This window comes from Pagrus major, chromosome 1 (genome assembly GCF_040436345.1).
Source record: "Pagrus major chromosome 1, Pma_NU_1.0".
Lineage (NCBI taxonomy): Eukaryota > Metazoa > Chordata > Actinopteri > Spariformes > Sparidae > Pagrus > Pagrus major.
Genome location: NC_133215.1, coordinates 38166512 through 38191015, shown reverse-complemented (window position 1 = coordinate 38191015; position 24504 = coordinate 38166512). Strand labels below are relative to the sequence as shown.

Sequence of the window (24504 nt, the reverse complement as noted above, 5' to 3'; positions counted from 1 at the left end):
TAGTTTGAGGAAACAAGGTATCCAGAATAAACGACAATTGTCACTTAGAGTTCAGCAGTCTGATGACATGGGGGAAAAAGCTGTTACAGAGCCTTGTAGTCCTGCACCGAATGCTGCAGAACCTCTTTCCAGAGGCCAGCACGGAAAACAGTCCATGGTGAGGGTGGGAGGAGTCTCTGATAATATTACCAGCTCGGGACATGCAGCACTTGGGAGCAATGTCCTGAATGGATGGAAGAGAAGTCCCAATGATCTTCTATGCTGTCCTCACCACTCTCCTCACATTCCTCCAATCAGAGGCTTTGCAGCTTCCACACCACATGGAAATGCAGCTGGTCAGGAGGCTCTTTATGGTGCTCCTGTAGAATGTAGTGAGGATGGGCAGGGACAGGAGGGCTCTCCTTATCCTTCGTAGGAAGTGCAGACGCTGCTGTGCCTTCTTGACCAGTGCCGTAGTGTTCACAGACCAGGTGAGGTTGTCTGTGATGTGCACCCCCAGGAACTTGGTGCTGCTGACCACCTCCACAGCTGTGTTGTTGATGAGAAGTGGAGTGTGGCTGGGCTGCTTCTTCCTGAAGTCGACAATGATCTCTTTGGTTTTGTCCACGTTCAGGATCAAGTTGTTTTTGCTACGCCCAGCCCACCAGCTGCTCCAACTCCTCCCTGTACGCCAGGTCGTGGTCATCCCTGATGAGGCCCACCACTGTTGTGTCGTTCGCAAACTTCACAATTTGGTTGGTGGTAGCCCTTGGGACGCAGTTGTGAGTCAGCAGAGTGAATAGCAGGGGGCTCAGGACACAGCCTTGAGGGGAGCCTGTGTTGAAGGTGATGACACTGGAGGTATACTGACCGACCTGCACTGACTGTGGTCTTTCAGTGAGGAAGTCTAGCAGCCAGTTGCACAGGGGGGTGCTGAAGCCCAGGGGTCCCAGTTTGTCTACAAGATGCTGTGGAATGATGGTATTAAGCGCTGAACTGAAGTCCAGGAACAGCATCCGAACCTGAGTGTATTTCTCCTCCAGGTGTGCAAGGCTCAAGTAAAGAGTGGTGGAGGTGGCATCCTCAGTGGAGTGGTTTGGCCGGTAGGCAAACTGGAAGGGGTCAAACGAGGCAGGGAGTCTGGAGGTGATGTGCTCCTTTACTAGTCTTTCAAAGCACTTCATCATAATAGGAGTGAGTGCGATGGGCCGATAGTCATTGAGTGATGTGATTTGAGGTTTCTTTGGCACTGGGATGATGGAGGCAGTTTTGAAACATAATGGGACTTTGGCTTGATCCAGTGAGGTGTTAAAAATGTCTGTTAGGATACAAGCCAGCTGATCTGCACATTCCCTGAGCACCTGCCCAGTTATGTTGTCAGGGCCCGGAGCCTTCCATTAGTTGACACTCCTCAGAGACTTTCACACCTCAGCTATGTCAAGGCAGAGTGCCTTTTCATCCTGGTGGGGAACAGTTTTCACAGCAGGAGTGTTGTTCAGTGCCTCAAACCTCCCAAAGAAGTTGTTTAGTTCATTTAGGAAGTCCACATCATCGTCACACGCAGGAGGGGCAATCCTGTAGTTGGTGATAGTCCGTATGCCTTGCCACATATCCCTGGTGTTAGCAAGATCATGGAAAAAGTCTTGGATTTTTCAACTGTGAGCATGCTTTGCTAGTCTGATGGCACGGTTCAAGTTGGCTCTTGCTGTTCTCAGTGCCATCTCGTCCCCAGACTTGAAGGCTGAGTTCCGTGCCTTTAGCATTTTGCGTACTTCATCAGTCATCCAGGGTTTTTGGTTGGCCCGGGTGGTGATGGATTTGCTAGCGCTGACATTCTCCGTGCATTTCTTGATGTACGCTGACACAGACATGGCATACTCATATTGATGTGATCGTTGTAAGTGGCAGCTGCTTTGAACATATCCCAGTCAGTGCACTCAAAACAGTCCTGTAGTGCCTCCATAGCCCCCTCAGACGACACCCTCACCTGCCTCACTGTAGGTTTTCCTCTGACCAGCAGGGGCTTATATGCTGGAATTAGCATAACAGATAGATCATCTAAAGAGACAAGATGGGGGCGGGGGGCTGCTCTGAATGCATCTTTCATGGTGTTGTAAGCCATGTCTAATGTATTTACTCCCCTAGTTGCACAATCCACATGCTGGTGGAAATGTGGGAGAACTGACTTCATGTTGGCCTGGTTGAAATCCTCAGCGACAATAAAAAAGCCCTCAGTGTGAGTAGATTGCAACTCATGGCCATGGCCTCTTTAGTGTCAGCGCTGGGGGGTACGTACACAGCAGTGATGGAAACTAAGGAAAACTCCCTGGGCAAATAGCATGGTCTGCAGTTTACATTCAGAAGCTCAATGTCCGGTGAGCAATGGCTTGAGACAAACTTAGCTTTTATACACCAGTTGTTGTTGATGTAAATACATAGACCCCCCCCTCGGGATTTACAGCTGAGTGCACAGCTCCTGTCAGCACTAAAAGTAGCCAGTCCCTCGAAGCTGACAGCATTGTCCGGGATTGATGAGTTTAGCCATGTCTCTGTCAGAATTGTTGCGCAGCAGTTCCTCTTAATCTCTCGTTTACTTGTTAATTCCAGCTGTAGATGATCTATTTTGTATTCCAGGGAACGAACATTTGAGAGGAAGATAGATGGAAGTGGCATTTTATAGGGGTTGGCTTTTAGCTTAGCTGTTAGTCCTCCCCGACAGCCACGTTTCCACCTTCGGTCATACCGCCTCTGCTTGCTCCTCTGTCAGCTTGTGATGCTAGGAGCATCCATAGCAACTGGGTCTTTTCGGCGTAGCACTCCAAGGCTATGTAAACACTCCCGAGTAGTCGTGTCTATGAAGCCGAAGTCACTGAATGTTCATAATTCCAGCATGACATGGCGATCATATATTAATTTGTAGATATTTTTGCCGGTAATTGGCATCTTAGACGGCAGATTTTGATATAAATATTCTAAACTATCATGAGCCAGTGTAGCCGCAGCCGGACATGTTCGGTGTGATGATGTTCAATGTGCGTGACAACTTCTGTAGTCTCATTTAGCCACTTGTTTGCAATCGTCATTTTTTAAGACACGTTTGTGCTTTATGATGAAATTGTTGGAAATTTAATGATGTATTTTATGTTGTAGAAAAACATTTGTAAATATGTTAAGCCTGTGGTAAACAGAGACCTTATTTCAGGCATTCAACCAAAATTAGAAAAAAAACTCAGACTGTGATATAGATAGATAGATAGATAGATAGATAGATAGATATTATAGAGATAGAGAGATAGATATATATAGAGAGATCTCTATATATAGATTTATATCTCTCTATATATAGAGATATAAAGTATATATCTCTATATATAGAGATATAAAGTATATATCTCTATATATAGAGATATAAAGTATATATCTCTATATATAGAGATATATTTCTATATAGAGATATATCTCTATACATAGATATATATAGTTATCTCTCTAACTATATATATATGGAGAAAGAGATATGTAATCTTTATATAGAGAGATACATCACTATATAGAGATATACTGTATATAGAGAGAGTTATATCTCTAATGTTTCATGACGTAAAGTGTCTTTCACTCCCATTCAGTCTATGGCCCCGCCCCCTTCTGTATGCGTACACATGCTCTCTGTCTCACTCAAATACACATGCGCACACACACATTCCAGTCCAAGGCCCACAAATTACGCTGCCTCCCCAGGCGGGTGGGAGGGAGTCATGTGTTGTTGAGGTGAGGTCTGAACAAGTGAGTCCTGAGTATTTTGCGGAAGATGGCAAGTGATTCTGCTGTCCTGACATTGGTTGGAAGTTCGTTCCACCACTGAGGGTAGGGGTGGGCGATACTGCAAATTTTGGTATCGATCCGATACCAAGTAATTACAGGGCCAGTATTGCCGATACCGATACTTTTTACTTGAAAATCTGCATGTAGCCTATATAGGAATAATAATGTTCCTTCAGCAGATACACAAAAGGGTTATTATATTCTGCCATATTCATACTTCAGGTTTGAGGTAGGCTATATCTTAATATAAGTATATATTTTTGAGTTCCAGTAAAACAATTAAGATTTATTTCAACTGTCTGAATATATGATAATAGTTTAATCACTCTGCCAAAAATTACATCTCTGACCACCAATTACACTTTGAAAAACAACATTAATTAATGCTGGAAATAACTTTCACTTCTAGAAATTGCTACCTGGATATTGTTGAGGTTTTTGTTGAAAGGCCTCTTTCAGTGACGTCTGTCTCTGTGCCAGGGGTCTGGTTCAGGTTTGGGGAGCTCCCTCCTCCTCCTCCTCCCTCCGTTTGATTTGCAGCTCAGCATTAACTTTTGGGTGTGCTGCTTATACAAGTATTGCTTTCCTGCATACGTCACAGGTAGCAGTTTCTCTGTCTGAAACTGTGAAATAACTCCAAACAGCACTCCTCTTCCTCTCTGCCATCTCGCCAGTCTGTCTCAGGCCTAGTGAACCTGAGGGAGCGGAGTGAGAGAGGTGGAGAGGAGCGCTGCGCATAAGGACTAGATGCTGCGCTCACACAAACTCTGAGGAAATACGAGTGATTTGCTGAACTTATAGAAGAGAAACTACAACAAAAATATCGATCTCATCACGCTAGTATCGATCCGATACCAATACTCACCTTGGTATCGATACTATCGATATTTGGATCGATCCGCCCACCCGTAACTGAGGGGCCAGAACAGAGAAGAGTCGCAACTTTGCTGAGTGGCCTTTGTTTGCTCTCAGCAATGGCGGTACTACTGATGTAGTAGAGCGAAGTGCTTGCGCTGGGGCGTGTGGTCTGACCAGTGTTTGGAGGTAGATGGGTGCAGTTCCATTGATGGCCTTGAGGGCCAGCACCATCGTCTTGAATCGGATGCAGGCCGCAAAAGGAAGCCAGTGGAGGTCACAGAGGAGGGAGGTCACATGGGAGATTTTGGGTAGATTGAATGAGGCGTGCTGCAGCGTTCTGGATACGTTGTAATGGTTTATTTGCGGAGGCTGGGAGTCCAGCCAAGAGCGAGTTGCATTAGTCCAGGATTTTCCGTCATCGAGGATTACGCCCAGGTTCCTCGCAGTCGATGAAGGCGATACTGTGACGTTCTCGACAGTGACTGACAGGCCCATGTGAGGGCAGTCTTTCCCTGGGATGAAGAAGAGTTCAGTTTTACTAAGGTTGAGCTTGAGGTGATGCGCAGTTGTCCAAGCGGAGATGTCTGCCAGACATTCCGAGATGCGCGTTGCAACGTGAGTATTGGAGGATGGGGGAATAGAGGAACAGTTTGGTGTCGTCTGCATTACAGTGGTAAGAGATTCCCTGAGATGTGATTGCAGAGCCTAGTGATCTAGTGTGTAGTAAAAACAGAAGTGGTCCTAGTACTGAGCCTTGAAGGACACCAGTTTCCAGAAAGCAGGGTTTGGACAAGGAGCCATTCCACATGACCTGAAAGGTGTGTCAGGTATGATGTGAACCAGGTAAGAGCAGAGTCAAGTTCAGCCAGAGTGGAGATGAGGATTTGGTGGTTGACTGTATCAAACACAGAGGATAAGTCAAGGAGAATGAGGACTGATGAGTGGGATGAGGTTCTGGTGGTACGGAGTGACTCAGTCACTATGTCACTCTCTATATATATCTCTCTTTCTCTCTTTCTATATATATATCTATTTACATATATATGTATCTATATATATATATATAGAGAGAGATATCGCTCTATATAGAGAGATATACATCTCTCTATATAGAGATGTATATAACTATATATAGAGAGATATACAGATCTCTCTCTCAAATTCAAATTCAAATTCAAAGGGGCTTTATTGGCATGAAAGTTTCAACAACAATGTTGCCAAGCAAAAAAACCCCCCAAAAAACAACACAACTTGTCCAAACACTGGGACAGAACACAACAAACAACAACATGAACACCGACACAACACCAAGATTGATTTACATTAATTATATAGAGTATATCCTGTGTGTGTGCCTGCGTGTGTGTGTGTGTGTATGTGTGTGTGTGTGTGTGTGTGTGTGTGTGTGTGTGTGTCGGTCATTCACTGTCCCTCAGGTTGTGGCATGTTGATACATATTGGGCAGCAAGATATGCCCTGTCTCCTTCTCCCAGGAGTATTTTTAATTTTGAGAGGTCATTCGAAATCTGAAATTACAGTTGAACTTGTTAAAATAAATGTTCCTTGTTTCATTGAATGTTTTACATTGTATGAGAAAGTGCATCTTTGTCTCAACCTCACCTGTCGAACAGTGACCACATGTTCTGTTTTCTTTTGGTTGCCATGATTTTTTGTGTCTTCCTGTTTGGATTGTCAGTTTGTGGTCACTGAGCCTGTACTTGGTTAGGATATGTCTCTGCTTTCTATCTCTGACAGTAGAGAGATATTCTGCTAATTCATAATCTCTTTTTAGGGCTAGATAGCATTCTAATCTACTTTGGCTTTTAGTTTCTTCTTTCCAATGTTCCAGTTAGGTTTCTTTACATTGTGTTATAATTTGCTTTACTCTGATTGGTGGTTGGAGAGCAGTGTTGTTGTGAGGCTGGTCAGACTGTGTCTGAGAGGGGGCAGTTAGCCTCAGTACCAACTGACATAGGGGACTCTTTTCTGGGCCCAGCTCTTGAGTTTGGAGGGCTTTGGAGTGGATGGTGTCTCGGGGGCTGGATTTCAGGTGGTTAAAAAAGTTGAGCGTCCTCTTTTGAATATTAATTATCAGTGGGTATCTGCCTAATTCTGCTCTACATGCATTTGTTGGTGTGTTTCTGTGTACGTGTAAAATGTATCTGCAGAATTCTGCATGTGAAGATTCTGTTTGATGTTTGTCCCAATGGGTATAGCTCTGATGACTGAGTGGACCCCATACTTCACTACCGTACAGCGCAATGGGCTGGATGATACTATCAAATATTTTAAGCCAGATTTTGACTGGAATTTGGAAATTATAAAATTTTCTCTTAATTGCATGTAGGGCTCTTCGAGCTTTTTTTTTTAGTACATTCACTGCCATGTTGAAACTCCCTGATGCTGTAATGGTCAGGGCCAGGGTGGGTAATTGGGAGATTCGGGAGAATTCCTGGTGGGCCGCTTCACTTTCACTTCACTTCTGGGCCGGTCGGGAAAAAAATGTATATATATATGTATATATATATTTTTTTGTTTTAATCTTCTCTTAAAGTACAGTGACACCACAGCCTCTACCTGACAGCGCAGCCTCTGCATGGCAATAGATGGGTTGTACCATCTGAGGGCGATCCCCCCCTCTCAAATAGAGTTGGTTGGGTTCATATAGCCCGTGTTTTTTCCAAATAGTTTTAACGGCAATTAGCTACCGACAGCCGACGTTGCTGTAAGCGTCAGTGACTATGGAAGGTAGGAAGAGGCCAGGAGGGGCTGAAAAGGCCAGATTGAGGAAAAGGAAGGCGTTGGAGGAGGGTGCTGCCAAATGTGCCAAGCTCACAGACATTTTTACGAGAGGACAGACACAAGTGGCCGCTGGTAATGAGAGATAGGCTATAACGGATCTGTGTCACCAGTTGGACAGTTTTGGCTAACTTTTATCAAACTTTCTGTTGAACCTACAAATATAAATGATGGTGTAATGTTTTGAGTTAATTTAATGGTGTAAAACTAAAGTCTAACTTCTTATCTTTGTAACATATATATGGTTTTAACGGCCTAATGTATCTTTGTGTTAACAAGAGTTGTCAAAACGACACTAACACCAGTGAATTAGCTGTGTGCTACTCTTTGCCCTAGTCGGACATCCCGGTCAAACTGATCCGGTAAAGGGCCGCTGTGGCTGCAGGTTTTCATTCCAACCAAGCAAGAACACACATGATCCAACAAATCAACTGTGTAAAGACAATTCAGTTGATTGAATAAGTCGAGTCAGGTGTGTTCTTGCTTGGTTGGAATGAAAACCTGCATCCGCAGCGGCCCTTTACTGGATCAGTTTGAGACACCACTGGCGAGCTGCAGGTCGTCAAATGCTCATTAATGCTGTCAACACATTCAGGACCGTACTTCCTGTCCGTCACAATAAAATGACATGCTTTAACAGCTCCAAAATATACTGTAAAGTCTTCTTAATTTCCATTTTTAATGTAAACCACCAAGTGTTGCCCCAAAAGTTCTTACTGCTTTCTCTCATCAAGGTCACTTTCTTTTACTAATCAGATGTATAAATGCCCATGTACAAATATGAAATTTCACTTGTAGATTCTTGGAAGTGTGTAAGTTAATTCTACTTGAACTTTAGTGGCGATCACCCAGTAAAAGCACCAGTCCTAATCAGTAGCATCGTAATTATTATGCTAATATCAGCCATTGTAGTGTTGTCACCCTTTTTGCAAGCACAATAGCAAATTTATTGAAATATTAAACCATTAAACCATTTGTATCGCCCAATATATGGCAAATCACATAATTTTAAAATATTGTGCAAATAGTGATTAAAAAAACTCCAGTAAATCCAGTAAAATGACTCTTGATGTTTTTTGTGTAGCCTCTGAGCAGCAGATAAGCCAGTCCACTGCTGAAAAGGATGATGAGGAGGCCATGACTGCACAATGGACAGGTAGGATAACAGAGTAAACAATTTGAAGTTATTTCATGTAAGATTAGATAACACACAGCAGAAGTGATGATAGATTCTATATGATATCCAAATATTCAGAATGAAGTTAACATTAGGCTATAGATTCAGAGGTATGCTAGACTAAACAGAGTTCATTGTGCCGCATAAATGCGGTCATGACATCACAGTGTCTGTGCCCTTCTGCCTTTTTATTGCCATGCAATACAGATGAGTCAGATGCTGAGAGAGGAGATAGTGAGACCATATACAGGGAGACAGCAGAAGATCCCAGAGGCTCATGCGGATGCTAGTGTAGATGAGGAGACCGATCATTTTGATTATTTTGCTCATCCTCAACCACAGGATCTAGACATGTTTTTCAATTACCATCCTCAGCAGCCCACAAAACACCCCCTACTGGCTAAAGTTTTTCACAGCAAGCTTGGTACCAACCGCAAGTGGTTGACATACAGTGAAAAAACACAATCACTGTATTGTTCTGTGTGTTTGGCATTTGCACCTGCTGCAAGTGATAGTCCTTTCATAAAAGGAGGTATGAAAACATGGAAACATGTTCATCAGCGGATAGAGGAGCATGAGAAAAGTAATATCCACAGAGATAGTGCTGATGCTTACTTTCTGTTGGCTAAAAGGGCAGATGTAAAAGGCCTTCTGGCTGGCAAACAAATGTCTTTACATCATGAGCAGGTGAAGAAGAAGCGTCAGGTGATGGAACACATTGTAGATGTGATTAAAGTCATAGGCAAATGTGGACTTCGTTAAAGAGGAGATAAAGCAGAGGCTGCTTATACACTCGAAAATACCGCTGTCAATCATGGCAACTTTCTAGAGTTAACACTTTAACACTTTTGAGCCGGTATGATCTGTGCCTTCAACAGCACATGAGCAGTTGTATTGAGCAAAGCAAGAGGCATCATGACACTGGTGCAAAAGGAAAAGGTTCTCTTGTGACTCTTCTCTCAAAGGACATTGTTGGTAAAGTTGTGGATGTTCTCAGCCAGGTGATAAAGAGCACGATTGCAGATGAGGTTAGAGAGGCAGGAATGTTTTTGGTTCAAATTGATACAACCCAAGATGTCACATTAAAGGACCAGTGTGCTATCATTGTCAGATATGTCCCAAATGCCATTCATGAGCAGTTGGTTGCTGTAGTGGACTGTGAAAAATCCACTGGTATCTACAAGTATTTGACAGAGCTACTGAAACACACATTAGAAAAACTCAACATTGACATTGGCACATGTGTGGGCAACTCCACTGATGGTGCAGCAAATATGCAGGGACAGTATAAAGGGTTCTCTGCATTTCTCTCTGAGAAATCTCCGACACAGATTCATGTCTGGTGTTACGCACATGTTCTCAATCTGGTACTGGCAGACACAACAGGCAGTGTTATAGAAAGTGCATCTCTCTTTTCATTGCTTAATGAAGTGGCAGTTTTCCTCAGAGAGTCATATCAGCCTGTGCAGAGGTGGGAAGAGACAAGTGAGGACAAACATCACAGGAGACTGTGCCCAATAGGGGAAACAAGGTGGTGGGCTAAGGATCAGGCTCTCACTAAAGTCTTTGGGTGTTTTGGTAATCCCCAGGATGCATTGTATGTTAACCTGCTGCTGACCCTAGCCTCTGTTGATGGATGGGAGTATGAAGCCAACAGTGAGGGTCAAAGCAAAGGGATACATTGAAAATCTTCAGAAATATGAGATTATCCTCACTGCTCAAACCTTCCTCCGCATTTTCCAACATACATCCCCACTCTCCAAGTACCTACAGACACACGGAATGGATATTGTGACAGCTCAGCATCTGGTTGAGGGGACAGAGGATAACCTCAAAAAATATGTCAGGGACTTTGAGGGAGTGAAAGGAGCAGCTGATGAGTTTGTGAATTGGGCCAATGAAAAGCTGCAAGAGATGGACAACTGTGAGCTAGCTGTGCAGACTGCACTTCCAGAGAAGCATGTCCGAAAAAAGAAAAGAATGCCAGGAGAGCTTTCAGATGATGACACAGTAGCCTCACCTGATGCTGCCTTTGAGGTGAACATCCATAATGTCATTCTGGACACTGCGGCAGGTAGCATAAATAGGAGGTTTTCAGCGAATGCAAAACTTGCCTCAGATTTTGCTTGTCTTGACCCTAAAACCTTTCCTGAAATAAAGGCAAATGGGCTCCCCAACTCAGCGCTTCAGGAAATCAGCAAATGTCTGCTTAGGTTCGATGACAGAGCTACTATTAGCACATCCCAGTGGGAGAGACTGAAGAAGTCCCTGCTCGAAAGTTACACTGTCAGGACAGGTAGTGAGATGGAGAATGGTCAGGAGGATAGTGATGGATGGTCACATATGGAAACAGAGATGGAACTTGAGAGCAGGACCTGTTCTTCCTGCAAAAACTGTGCCATTTGTGTACATCAAATCCTCTGACAGTATAGCCTCCTCACAGGTGCTTACCATGTGATTGGGCTGGCATATAAGTTTCTGTTGACACTTTCCATCACTCAGGTTGCCTGTGAGAGAAGCTTCTCAACCTTAAAGTTTGTCAAAAATAGGCTACGAAGCTCAATGACACAGGACCACATGGAGGCTTTCATGCTAATGTGCACAGAGAAGGAAATCCTTATGTCTATAGACAATGACAAAGTGATAGACAAAGTTGCAGAAACCAGTGCATTGCTTAGGCAGCTATTGATGCTGTAGATACTGTTGGTGCTATTTGCAGTTTGCAAGTATAAACCAAAACAACTTTGCAATATGCCTCTCTGTAAAGAAGAATGATTATACAACTTTTTATTTCAAATGTTTTATTTCAATTTTAAGCCAGCATATTCTTTTAAGTGAAATGGGCTATTGTTTTTTGTTAACTTGGTGACATAATATTTAACTTCTATACATTTCAAACATGTTATGAATAAAAACTACACGATAGTAAGAGCTGAACTGTTGCCTCATTTATTCAATTTCAACCATGAAAAAAGTGGGCCGGTCTTGGGCCTGGAACTCCCGGGCTGAAAAGTGGCCCCACTCCGGCCCTGGTAATGGTTATACCAAGGTAGATATAACTCATGCTATGGTAAATTGGTGTTTGTTCTCCTGACATCTGGGGCGTTTTTGAAAGATCATGACATTAGTTTTCTTCATATTTACTGCCAAGGCCCAGTTCTGACAGTACTTTTCTACTATGTCCAGCTGTTGCTGTAGTCCTTGTTCAGTAGGAGACAGTAGAACAAGGTCATCAGCATAAAACAGAGACTTCACCTCTCTATCTAGGAGGGAGAGGCCAGGAGCAGCACATTGATCCAACTCAACAGCAAGTTAATTTATATACACATTAAAAATAGTCGGACTTAAATTGCAACCCTGGCGTACACCTCTTCTCTGGGTGAAGAATTCAGATTGTTTGTTTCCAATTTTAACAGCACACATATTTTCCAAATACATTGATTTAACCAGATCATACATTTTGCCCATTATACCACAGTGTAGAAGCCTGTAATAAAGCCCTTCATGCCAAATAGAGTCGAAAGTTTTCTTGAAATCAATGAAACAAGTGAATATCTTAACATTTTTTGTTTGCCGTTGTTTGTTGTTTACCGTAGTTTCATTTTCTGGTCAAAATCACTGCTAACTCACGTTAGCAGTAGCAGTAGCCATCCTGCCAGTCGAGAAGAGTCGATCCCCAAGTGCGGCGTAACATGGAGCTTTCTCCTCCATGTTACTCCGCACTGGGGGATCGATGCATCTCGACTGGCAGGACGGTGGCAAACGGACCAAGCTACTGCTAACGTGAGTTGTTCAAAAACCTTCTTTTTAGTAAACTTTGTGTACACAAACAATCTTCTCAATGCTCATGTTCATGTGTAGAGGCCCTGGTGATACTACGAGCAAAGTTTCATGTTGTGTCGAGTCTTCTTAGTGTTTTAAAAATAGGGATTTTGATGCTACCATACAATTGCCCCAGCATGCAATTGAAAATGATTCTGACCCGAAAACTAAACTATGGTAAATCTTAAAAGTGGCTTTTTCATCGTAATTATGCTTTTACACGAAGGTTTGACTCGGGTACATTTACAAAAAAAGCCTAGGTTGCATTTTGGTGAGCGTTACACTTTAAGACCTCTGAGACTGTCCTGTGGTGTCTGGCACCAAGGCGTTTTATAGTGGATCCTCTGGGTCCTGTATGTTGGGGGGTGGGCCTCCATGGATCAGACCTGCAGTGTTTGCAGTGTGTCAGGGCACATTCTTCTGTTGGGGGGCCACTGCCATTGGGTAGTGTTGTTGTGATGAGGGGGTGTACGTGGTCCACAACAGTGTTTGGATGTGTGTTGCGTGTCAAGTGGCATTCACATGAATGGCAGCACCCAAGGTTTCTCAGCAGAACATCGCATTGTGATGAGATGATCAATGTTATTCACGTCATCGGTGTATATATTTATATATATATAGATATATATATAGAGAGAGATGTGGGTGTGTGACGTGACATGGCAGTTTTGCTGTCTTCAGTGTCAAACATGTATAAATAAAAAATATATTTGTCAAAAACCTTCTCAATATTGTGCAGAAAATTATGCTTTATGTGAACATACTCAACATTAAAACAGTTCATCACTCATTTTTTCAGAATTTTCAACCAAACGTAACAAAACTCATATGGTGTGACTGTCCGACACTTGTTTCTCAAAGTAAGAACTTGAATAAAGCTAAGAAAAATAAATGCAAAAATTCTCAAAACAATACAGAAAAATAATACAGATGTCTATTTGTGAGCCTACTCTTTTCAAAGTCTAAGCATAATGTTTTGAGTCAGTTCTGATCAAAAAGATTTTGTCACACAAATCAAAATCATATGGTGTGACACTATTTTGGGATATTTCAACGGGCAACTGTTTTGACATCCTTGGGAATGAGAGGTCCTTCTTCAGCAAGGTTGTTCAGTACTATTAATACCAGACCATGACAGGTTTCTGAGGTGAGTTATCATTTTTACGTTTTCAATAAATCAGATTTTGTTGGCACTCAAAGTTGGACAAAAGTCCCACTTCCAGATGTCTTTTGGTGTGACACATTTTTCATAGAAATGCAAAAGAAATTATATATTTTTTGTCATAATTACATGTAAGTCTGTCTATGCTTTGTTATAGCTAGCATCTTGTTAGCATGTTAATGTGTAGCTACAAGACATGTGTGACATGTCTGCCTGTCACGCCATATGATTTTGATTGTCACACCATATGATAGGAATTGTAATTTCCTGCAGATATAACAATAAATAACAAAGTCCAATGTATGTTGTCCTTTTAAACATTTGTTTGCATCCATCATCACATAAAAGCTGTAATTATCCACAACAGATTGTGTTTAGTTTAGTTGAGTTTTATTCAGTGATACAGATTTCTAGTTTATCAGACAGACACAGCAGACCCCTTCACAGAAACCTTAGAATGCTGTTTAAGTCTAAACAATGTTTTGTCTTCGTCTTAAACCATACATTCCCTTTTCTTTTGTCAGCTTGAGGCAAATAATGACACCCTGCGAGGAGAGAGGAGTTGCTGAGGCAAAGAAAAGAAAAGTAAACGACAACTGTCTGTTTCCATTCGCTGACCAATAGGAAGGTCTGAGGGAGGGTTTTAGAGGGTGCCTTCATTGTTGATTCAAAAGGCCTTGGGGCAGATTTCTTGAAGCCTGGCAATACATGATATATAAAATATCATTGGACTAGAACACTGTAGGCAGTGCAACAAAGAGAAACGCAGTTATGAAATGCAGAGAATCTCATCTCATCTCCAATCCAATCCAATCCAATCCAACTTTATTTGTTAAGCACTTTAACACAACCAAAGTTGACCAAAGTGCTGTACAGAAGAATAAAATTACATATAAAATACAAAAATAAATTAAAAGACAACAAAAACATGAGTAAAAAATAATAAAAGCCACGCAATACAAAGCAATAAAAACCCAGTCCCAGTGGTGCCACCGAAAACCATCACTTCAGTCTTTTTATCATTGAATTTTAAAAAGTTATTTGCCATCCAGGCCTTTATGTCGTCGAGACACTTAAGTAAGACCCTGGCATCGAAATCATCTTTCTTTTTAAGAGGCACATAAATCTGAGTGTCATCCGCATAACAATGAAATGAAATGCCGTGCTTCCTAAGTATGGAACCAAGCGGGAGCATATAGAGAGAGAAGAGGAGAGGGCCAAGAACTGAGCCCTGTGGGACTCCACACAAGAGAGGAGCAGAGGAGGATACAGAGTCACCAAGGCTGACACAGAAAGTTCGATCAGTCAAGTACGACCTGAACCACTCCAGTGCTATGCCCCTGATGCCCACCCACTGCTCCAGTCGTGAGATCAATATGTCATGGTCCACTGTGTCAAATGCAGCAGTTAAATCTAAAAGCACAAGGATAACACAGTCACCAGAGTCAGTAGCTAAAAAGATATCATTAAAAACTCTTAAAAGAGCTGATTCAGTGCAGGATTTTAAAACCAGATTGGAAAACCTCTAGAATATTATGCTCTTCTAGGAAGGCCAGTAATTGAAAGTGCACAATCTTCTCCAGGGTTTTTGAAAGAAAAGGCAGTTTGGAGATAGGCCTGAAATTAGCAAGAACGGCAGAATCTAGACCAGGTTTTTTAATCAGAGGTTGTACTACTGCATGTTTAAAATTTTCAGGGACCACACCTGAGGACAGACGGCTATTAATGACTGAAATAACAGATGGCCCAACAGTGGGAAAAACCTCTTTAAATAGTCGAGGAGGGACAGCGTCATTTGGGGAACCTGAGGGCTTCAAGTGACTAACAATCTCCTGTAAAAAGGACAGAGTCTCAGGCTCAAACTGGTCGAAGACAGCAGAGCAGGGGACAGAGATTGAGGGGTCATAAGCCGTAGGTGAGACAATGGCTCTAATAGCTCTAATAACCTTATCAATAAAAAAGTGAAGGAAATTGTCACACACAGCAGGGGAGGCCTCTATACAGACAGTCTGCGGGGCATTAAGAACAGAATCAATAGTGTTAAACAAAACACGAGGCTTGTGACAGTTTGACAGGATAATATCAGAGAAATGTTTTCTTTTGGCGTCTTTCACAGTTTCCTGATAATGACGCCAGCAGTCCCGTAATATTTGAAAAGACACCTGTAGTTTGTCCTTCTTCCACTTGCGCTCAACTCTACGGCACTCACGTCTGACAGCATGAGTCGTGTCATTTAGCCAGGGCTCAGATTTAGTTTTAGGCTGCCTGTTTTTTAATGGAGCCACAGTGTCTAAAACAGTTTGGCAGGTGGAGTGAAACCAAGAGCTAAGCTCCTCCATGTTGCACACAGACTCAGGAATGATGGAGTTCTGATTGAAAACAGCCGAGAACTGAACAGCAGTGTAAGGGTTAATAATGCGACAGCTCCGAGCAGCAGCGCGGGGTTTAAATGTATCACAGGCAAGAACAGCCTCAAATAATACAGGCATATGGTCAGAAAACACTGCGTCACATATCTCTAGGTTAAGAATGGGCAAACCATAAGATAAGACAAGATCAAGTGTGTGTCCCCGTTCTTGTGTGGGACCAGACACAGATTGGACAAGATTAAAAGAATCAATGAGGTTTAAAAAGTCCTTTGCCATTGGCTTATCAGGACAACACACATGAACATTAAAATCCCCAACAATAAGAACACGGTCATATTTAGGCATGATTTCAGCCAGGAAATCAGAAAAGTCATTTAAAAAGTCCTTATTGTACTTGGGAGGCCGATAAACCACAGCACACAACACTGTGTGAGAGTGACCCAGCTCAAATAAGCTCAGTTCAAAACTGGTGAAAGAGGACGATAGCAATAGCTGCTTACATTTATAATGACTCTTATAGACAGTCGCTATTCCTCCTCCTCGGCCCGACGTCCGCGGGGAGTTAAAATAGCAGCAATCATGAGGTAGAAGTTCGGCGAAAGCGCTGGACTCACCAACATTCAGCCATGTCTCAGTCACACAGAGGAAATCCAATCCTTGTGAAGTGAAGAAATCCTTCAAGACAAAAGTTTTGTTCGCTAGCGATCTAGCATTTACCAGGCCAATTCTGGCAGGAACCGGCGGGTCCGCGGCGTTGGCTGTCCGGGGGGCCCGACACAGAGACCGCAAGTTGCGGTGATTCAAAAGCAGGGTCCGCGGGGCTGGAACACCTCTTCAGGGCCGATGACAGGTACCAGCCAGGCGTCGACAGGTTCCAGCGAGCGTCGGGGAATAACGAGGCCAGGCACGGCTCCAACCTCAGACCAAAAAGGCGTAGAAAAGTACGCGAGACGGGCCTTCAGCTTCACCAGCCGGCCGCTGCGTTTTCCCCGGCGGTGGGGGCGCTTACGCCGAGGAGGTGGAGCCGGGACGCGGAAAAGGTGAGCCGGGACCCTCGCCAGGAGCGGAGGCAAACTTTCACGTCCACCATCATCCAATTTTACTAGATCTTCGGCAGAAAGTCGAAGATCCAGTAGTGTTAGGCGATCATACACCAGTAGAGAGTCGACATCCAGAGCAAGAAGTAAAACGAACAGCATAAACACACACAGCATTGGCAGTGACAGACGGCAGGCCACACACACTGGCGCCATCTTCATCAACACCTTTCAGAGTATCACGTCTCCAACCCTAATTCAATCACGTCTCTCAACCCTAATTAATATTTCCTGCCATATGAGTGATCAGTACTCACCAATAGGTAGGTTAATACATGTTTTGCATTGACACATGGCGACATGATCATATGGTGTGACACTATATCATGTGGTGTGACATTCCAAATTGTGAAAATAACATACCTTTATTAATGATAAAATGTGAAAATGTTCATGTAATACATAGAAAATAGTATGAGCAAGAGTCACAAATATTTTTATAATTTTACAGCAAGGTTTGTCACAATAAATAGAAAATACGTTGAAAGACTGACGACATAGGTCTCACATTGAGCAATGATTTAGAAAATAATACACACGTTTAATTAATTTTCACAAAACTATAATGGATCACAGTTTAGTTATGATAAAGGACTTTGATAAAGTGAGTAACTTAAGAAAGGTATAATCCATTTTCATTTTATATACAATTATTTTCATGTCACACCATATGACGATTTTAGGCACTAATACAACAAATTGTCACATAAATTCTGATTCCAATTGAAAATCTAAAAATAACATATGTTTCTATAAAGATGAGTTAGTAGAACAAAAGTCAATCATTTTTATGCCTGTTATTTGAAGTTTTTGAAAAAACACTTTTTTCTGGTGTATATGTCACTGACCCATATCTCTATGAATAGAGATATACATATCTATATATACAGAGATATATAGATCTCTCTGCAGTGAATAATCGTGCACTTTAACTTGTTACAGGCATTTTGTATTCTTCAGTTAGACAGATATTGTGATGTATCGTTATATGATTATCTTGCAATACATCGATTATCATAGAATTGCTGTATTGTGATATAATCGGTATTTTGGGCCATGTATCGCGTATCGTATCATGCTGTGTGGTACCCTGTAATTCCCACCCCTATCCATGAGTTACTGTAGCATGTAAAAATCCTGTAAGTGGTATTTTCTCTTCAGAATACGTGAGCAGAATCACTGTAGGCTTAGCAAGTTCACATGTAGGAAAGAGGGTCTGGTATGTACTCACTGGAGTAATAGAAATAGATGAAACTGTATCCACTATATGCTCAACATCTTGAAAATGTCCATTTGCATCCAGATGCAAAGTACAAAGGATTTTATCCCGCACATCAACATTCATGTAAAGCAGTCAGTTCATTTATCAGTACCTCAATTTGGCCAGACTTTGGAAAAATGTTCCACTTTTCCACATGAGTTGGATGTTGCTTTAGCTGCAGAGCATGATGACTTATTAACCATATGGCTGGTAGATCCACAACGGTAGCAGGGGTGATAAATACCTGCATTGTGGCCTATGGCGGGGACATTCTTTGAAGCAGGTTTCCTCGGTTGCTCAGTGGTTGTGTGTATGGCTCTCACCGGTGCTGCAGCAGTAGTAGTAGTATCAGAAAGGACGTCAGCGTTTCATAGTCCGGTTTCGATCTGTAAAGCCATTGTAGTAGCTTTAGCCAGATTTAAGTCCAGTTCCAGCAACAATCTTTCTCAAATGTGTGAACTGGCAACACACTCTATCAGTTGATCACAAAGCATTTGCTCCTCCATGTTGCCAAACTCTCATGCTCCGGCGAACTCACGTTGTTGGGCCTAAAAACTGAACTGGTCTATGTGCCCTCTGGCAAAATGTGTGGCATTCTGCAACCACATTAACTTTGGAAACAAAGTGCTTCTGCAGTCCTTCCACAGCAGAAGTGTATGTAGTACCTATATCCGGCTAGGTGTAAAACCATTTTTTTCCTTTTTTGCCAAATGCATGGAGAAGAATGGCATGTTTTCTTTTCTCAGGCCAGCTGTCCCCATAGCAGCAATAACTAGCATGTAGCTTTCAAACATATTTAACCAAATGGGAAAGGCAATGGCTGTGTCACCTGGGCAGGGCATGGACCATGCAGGTGAAGGCACAGAAATGGCCATCCTCATCACAAAATAGTGATATTTTGTACTTGTAGAAAATAAAATGACTAGCTGGAGAAACTGGCTCTGTGCTTTACCTCTTCCTTTATTCCTCTCCTTCTCGTACTCACAAAGCAACTATCACAGTAGATCACATCACCATGTCCTGTAGCGCCCTCTGTCTGTTTCTCATTGTAGTAGCACACAACACTCTTCGTTTTGCTTGACGCACCGTCACGTCTGTGAGGTATCTTTCTCTGTGCAGAGGACTATGGGTCAGAATAGCCAGAAAAGCATGCTGGCTTGCAAAGCCTACTGCAAGTTGTTACCAGGTGGAGTAGGACAGTAGTATAGCTGGCATAAGGAGGAGCACAGGAAGTACATCCCAATTCCCTTATTTGTTGTTTCCTCACTCCTCCCTTAAACCAGAAGTCGTTCTTGTCCTCCATCTTACAGACCATCTCAAAGCTCTTATTTGTGCTCTGAGAAGCGAGGATCGAGGACTTAGGAGCAATCTCAGAGGAGCAATGAGCGAGGACACGCAAGAGCAGACTTCACAGAAGTCTTTTTACCAGCCGACACACCCCTGTAGTGGATATCAGTTATTGATTGGACTTAACTCATACATACCAACATTAGTAGATTTTCATAAGGAGTAAATACAGATAACAGGTTACAGTCAAGTGTATCACCATCAAGTTTTGTTTGCACAAAATGAATAATTAGGATATCAACAGGTGCATCATATCCCGACTAATATGTCCTACAAGGGATTAAGGTTGTGAACATGAAATAGGAACTTGAGTTGCACAAACTGCAAAACCAGACAGCAAAGCAGATGTAGATCCCAGCTGTTTGAGTTTGTCCAGAGATGAGCCTGTGAAAAAAGTGATTATCCAGCTAAACTGTTGCTGTCTGCTTTTAAAAGTATTTAAACTTGTAAAAAGCACAGGATTGGTTATGATGTAGGGCACAGACAGCAGGTAAAATAATGCAGTCATAAGAATTATTGCAATAGAAATAATTGATTTAAAACCATCTGTAAATCCAAGTCAATCACAGTCTAATTTCCAAGTGGAAACCTAAACTATGTTCCTTATAACTTCAATGACATAAATGTCTTAACTGACTATACTGTAAACTGCAAACATAGACACGTTTGCTTTACCATGGTAGTGATGGCAGTGAGTGGCACAGATCACATATCTGGGGCCACAGCACAAAATCTGTGGATTGGGCGGTCCAGGTCATGAAAATAAACATTCCGATTAAGATGGGTTGCTGGTAGGTGAAATAATACATCTTGTTATTGAAGAACACATTACATAACCTGCACCAGAAAATTACATCACTTTACTGTAATGCAGCCTTTAAAACCAGAAAAATACAAATATTCCATACAGCATTGTGATAAAACAGTATCCAAAATCTCAGATAGTATGTAGTTTCATATCACAACAAGAAAAATGTATTGTATATATTGCCCAGCTCCACTTCATGCAAGTGGCTATGTGCAGACAGATCATTACAAAGTCTCTATGACAGCTGATCTAGCTGTGCAGGACCATGCAGAGACCACTGAAGGGGCAGGTGCTCAGAGTTAAAATTACATTAGTATTACTGTATGAAAATAATTGTTTAAACAATTTATCTCTCTTGTGGGTTAGGTTTGGGGTTAGGGTTAGGGTTAGGGCTTGAGCATGTTTGGGTGCTCGGGTCCACTGCCACTGAACAGTGACAAGCTGCACACTCCCTCAAAACATGTGGCATTGTTTTGTGATGAAACGGCACAGTTTGAGAGTTAGACATTTTAAAATGCTAAATCTGCCAACAGCGGCTGGAGCCGTGAGCACTGGACGAGACAGCCGTGGACCGAGCCCAGAGCATCTGGAGGCACACCAGGAGTTGAGTTACTTTTGGGATTAAAAAGTGGATTTGTCTTCACCCTGACCTGCCGTCACTAGCCACACAGGTTCTAAAATCCACTGTAATGTACTGTTATTCTCTCTTAACTGACTGAGGTTGAATGTACTTTAGCCTTCTTAATGACTGTACAGAGAAGAGATTGGGAGAAGAAAACACTTTTGATAATCTGAGTGCTGACTTCAGACTCAGATTGAACACAAAACACAGACAGACACCAGTGTGTTGCCAGTTTTTTACTCGGTATATTGCAGCTAATGTACAGTTTAGTACTGTATCTGTTTGGGGCAAATAATCCCAAGGTCAGACTCAGCGACTAACGTGAGGCTAAATTGGCTAATCTTTATGAATGAACACAGATGGCTTGTTACCCATAGCTAGCTTTGTAATGTACAAATTAAGGTGAAAGGTACATAATTGTAATAATGGGCTTTAATAAACAACAATAGCAATACCACAAATACATAAAAGTGCACCAGAATTGTGGTGTGACATTACAATAAACCCAAGGACAGATGATAATCAATTATTATAATTTATTTGCAGGGTCTTGTGGTGGATTCAGTGTTCTTCAGCAGACAGGAGGTGCTCCGCAGCCTACAAATTTCAGACCCACAAAAAAGCACGCACGCACGCACGCACGCACGCACGCACGCACGCACGCACGCACGCACGCACGCACGCACGCACGCACGCACGCACACACACACACACACACACACACACACACACACACACACACACACACACACACACACACACACACACACACACACACACACACACACACACACACACACACAGAGCTAAATGAATTGTATCCGAATATGTTCTCTCTGACAAGTACAAATCAACATATAAGTTAAAAGTATAATACAGTATATTAAATATAGCAGCTAAACCAGTCGGCAGAATTTTTTTGGGCTGCCAAATAAGTCTGCATTGTTTTTTCCATAGCATTTTATTTACAACTTATATGTGCAGTAAACATTTGAGCCACAAGATAGCTTGTTGGTATATCCAGTGCTAAATCAGAAGCTCTCGGAACGGAGAGAGGGTACTGATCTGGTGGGTAAATCACAAACAGAACATTATTTGTACATTTATTGATCAGAGCATTCACAGTAATCACTCAGTAAGCAGGGAGAGGTGCGGAGAAAACAGCAGTCTACAGTTTGCAGTGTTCTTTCTCTCGGTTTCTCTCTCTCTAATTGACTGTTCCTTCTCTTAATGGTGGGGTGAAACAGAATAACAGCCAAGAGTTTTATTTACAATCATTAAAAGGAAGCAGCAACATGTGAAATGTTCTGTCTGTCCGTCAATTGATTTCCACTGTCCTATGGACAGAATCACACCTGTACACACATAGCCTAAAAACCAACAGAGCCACAGAGGATGCCATAATACATTCAGTCTCAACACACCTTGAAAATCATCAACAGCTATCAGAATAATGTTTTGTTGACTTTGCTCAGCATTCAACACGATTCCACCCATGAAGGTGACTGATAAACTTTACACTCTGGGCTCGACTACAACACTCTGCAACTGGATATTGGACTTCCTCACAAGCAGACCCCAGAGAATTTTGACTGCCACTCACACCTTTTCTACTACTGTGCTCAAAACTGGAACCACCAAGGACTGTGTGACCAGCCCCTACTATTTACTGTGGACACTCATGACTGTACTCCCAGACATTGAGAGAACTCTATTGTGAAGTATACGAATGACACAACCATCATTAGCCACATTACAAACAATGATGAGAGTTCATATCGGAAGGACAGAGTGATGCACAGACGTCAGCAAAACCAAAGGGCTGACTGTTGATTTTAGAAAACAGGACACTCCTGTCTACATCAGTGGAGCTGAGCAGCTGAACAGTTTGGGGTTTTCAGAGAACCTATCATGGTCATCACACAAAAGGCTCTACTTCCTAAGGAAACTTAAGAAGGCTCAATTCTGGAGAGAATTCTTGTCAACTTTTACAAAAGAGCAATAGAAAGCATCCTGACTGAAAACAGCACAAAGTGGTATGGTTCATCACGACCCAGGACAGGAAGGCTTTACGGCGGCTGATTAAAACCACTAGAACATCACTGGTACCCATCTATCAATATCGGTGATATTGGTGAAGTGAGATGTCTGCACAGGGCCCAAAGAATACAAAAAGAAAACACCCAACCAAGCCGCAGTTTGTTCACCATGCTGCACACTAGGGCTGTCAACGAATATTCTAAATTCGAATATATATTCGAATATTTTAAAAAAACGGAGATTCGATTGTGAAAATTAATATTCGACTGTGGAAAAAAAACACATCAGCGACTGCTTTGCGAGTGGGCGCACTGCATGATGGGTCAGGGACAGGTCACTTGCACAGCGTCACTCACTGCTGAAAGTGAGACGCGACAAAAACCGTGGCAGATGCAGATGGCAGAGATATAAACGAATCGGCAGAAAGTAGGGAGTTTGCGCATAAAGAGAGAGGGGGGCGAGTGAGAAAGAGGTCTATGGTCTTAAAAGTTTTACGGTATAGGCCATTAGTTCATTTACTTATTTTGTAACGTGTAGGTATGTTTTCAAAGACATGTTAAAACTAAAATAAAAATACCTATACAAATAGTTATGTCTCGTTGTATTAGTTTGTCCTCCTGTTATTGACATAATGTGCAAATCTAGATATTCGAATGGTTCGAACCTATGTGTTTTTATTAGAGGGATTATTCAAACGTCATTTTGGAGCAATTTTGACAGCCCTACTGCACACTGATAAAAGATACAGGGGTATCTGCTGCCGTACCACCAGACCAGAGCAGCATTAAACCACATGCCAGCATAGTTCATGTGACATTCACAGAACTCACAGCTTCAAGCATGATTGAGTGGTCTGACCGCTCTCTCACTTCTGAAATTAAATAAAATTCATAAATGCAGTAAAATGTGCATTGTTTTACTGAAGAAATTAAAACCTGCCTGTCAAATATGAAGCATTTAACATGTTTATATGTTATCTATCCAAGACATGAAGTAATGTGGAAATGGCAGTGAAAATGGCCAGGGATGTTAATTTGTGCACAAATTCACTCTTCTGGCAATTATAAGGCCTATTGTAAATTGGGTCGAGATGGTTTGTCATTTCATAAACAAAGTTCCCCACAAAAAAAGTTTGAGCTGCACCACCACCTTCTTTGCAAGATCAAGAAATATTCATTCAAAATTTAAGGTTGGAGGGGCAACCGTGGTTGCTATTATCAAGCAAGCTGGATGTAGCAATAAGAACAATGACTAAAATTCCTCTTGGTGAAAGGAATCAGATCTTAAACAGAACTTGCTTTGTATTTGTGTTGGAAGGCCCAAAGACCATCTGACACTGAC

The 24504-nt window shown here is 42.2% G+C and overlaps 1 protein-coding gene across 2 annotated transcripts in view; it reads right to left on the bottom strand.

Moving 5' to 3' along the window:
* Nucleotides 1–21644: 21644 nt before the first annotated feature.
* cep44 (centrosomal protein 44) overlaps nucleotides 21645–24504 on the bottom strand; it is a 30191-nt gene continuing 27331 nt past the window's right edge. For both annotated transcript variants that reach the window (XM_073477633.1, XM_073477640.1), the window contains one exon: nucleotides 21645–21720. In XM_073477633.1, coding sequence (XP_073333734.1) covers nucleotides 21660–21720 — 61 coding nt within the window. In that variant the 3' untranslated portion in view covers nucleotides 21645–21659. The remainder of the gene's footprint in view (nucleotides 21721–24504) is intronic.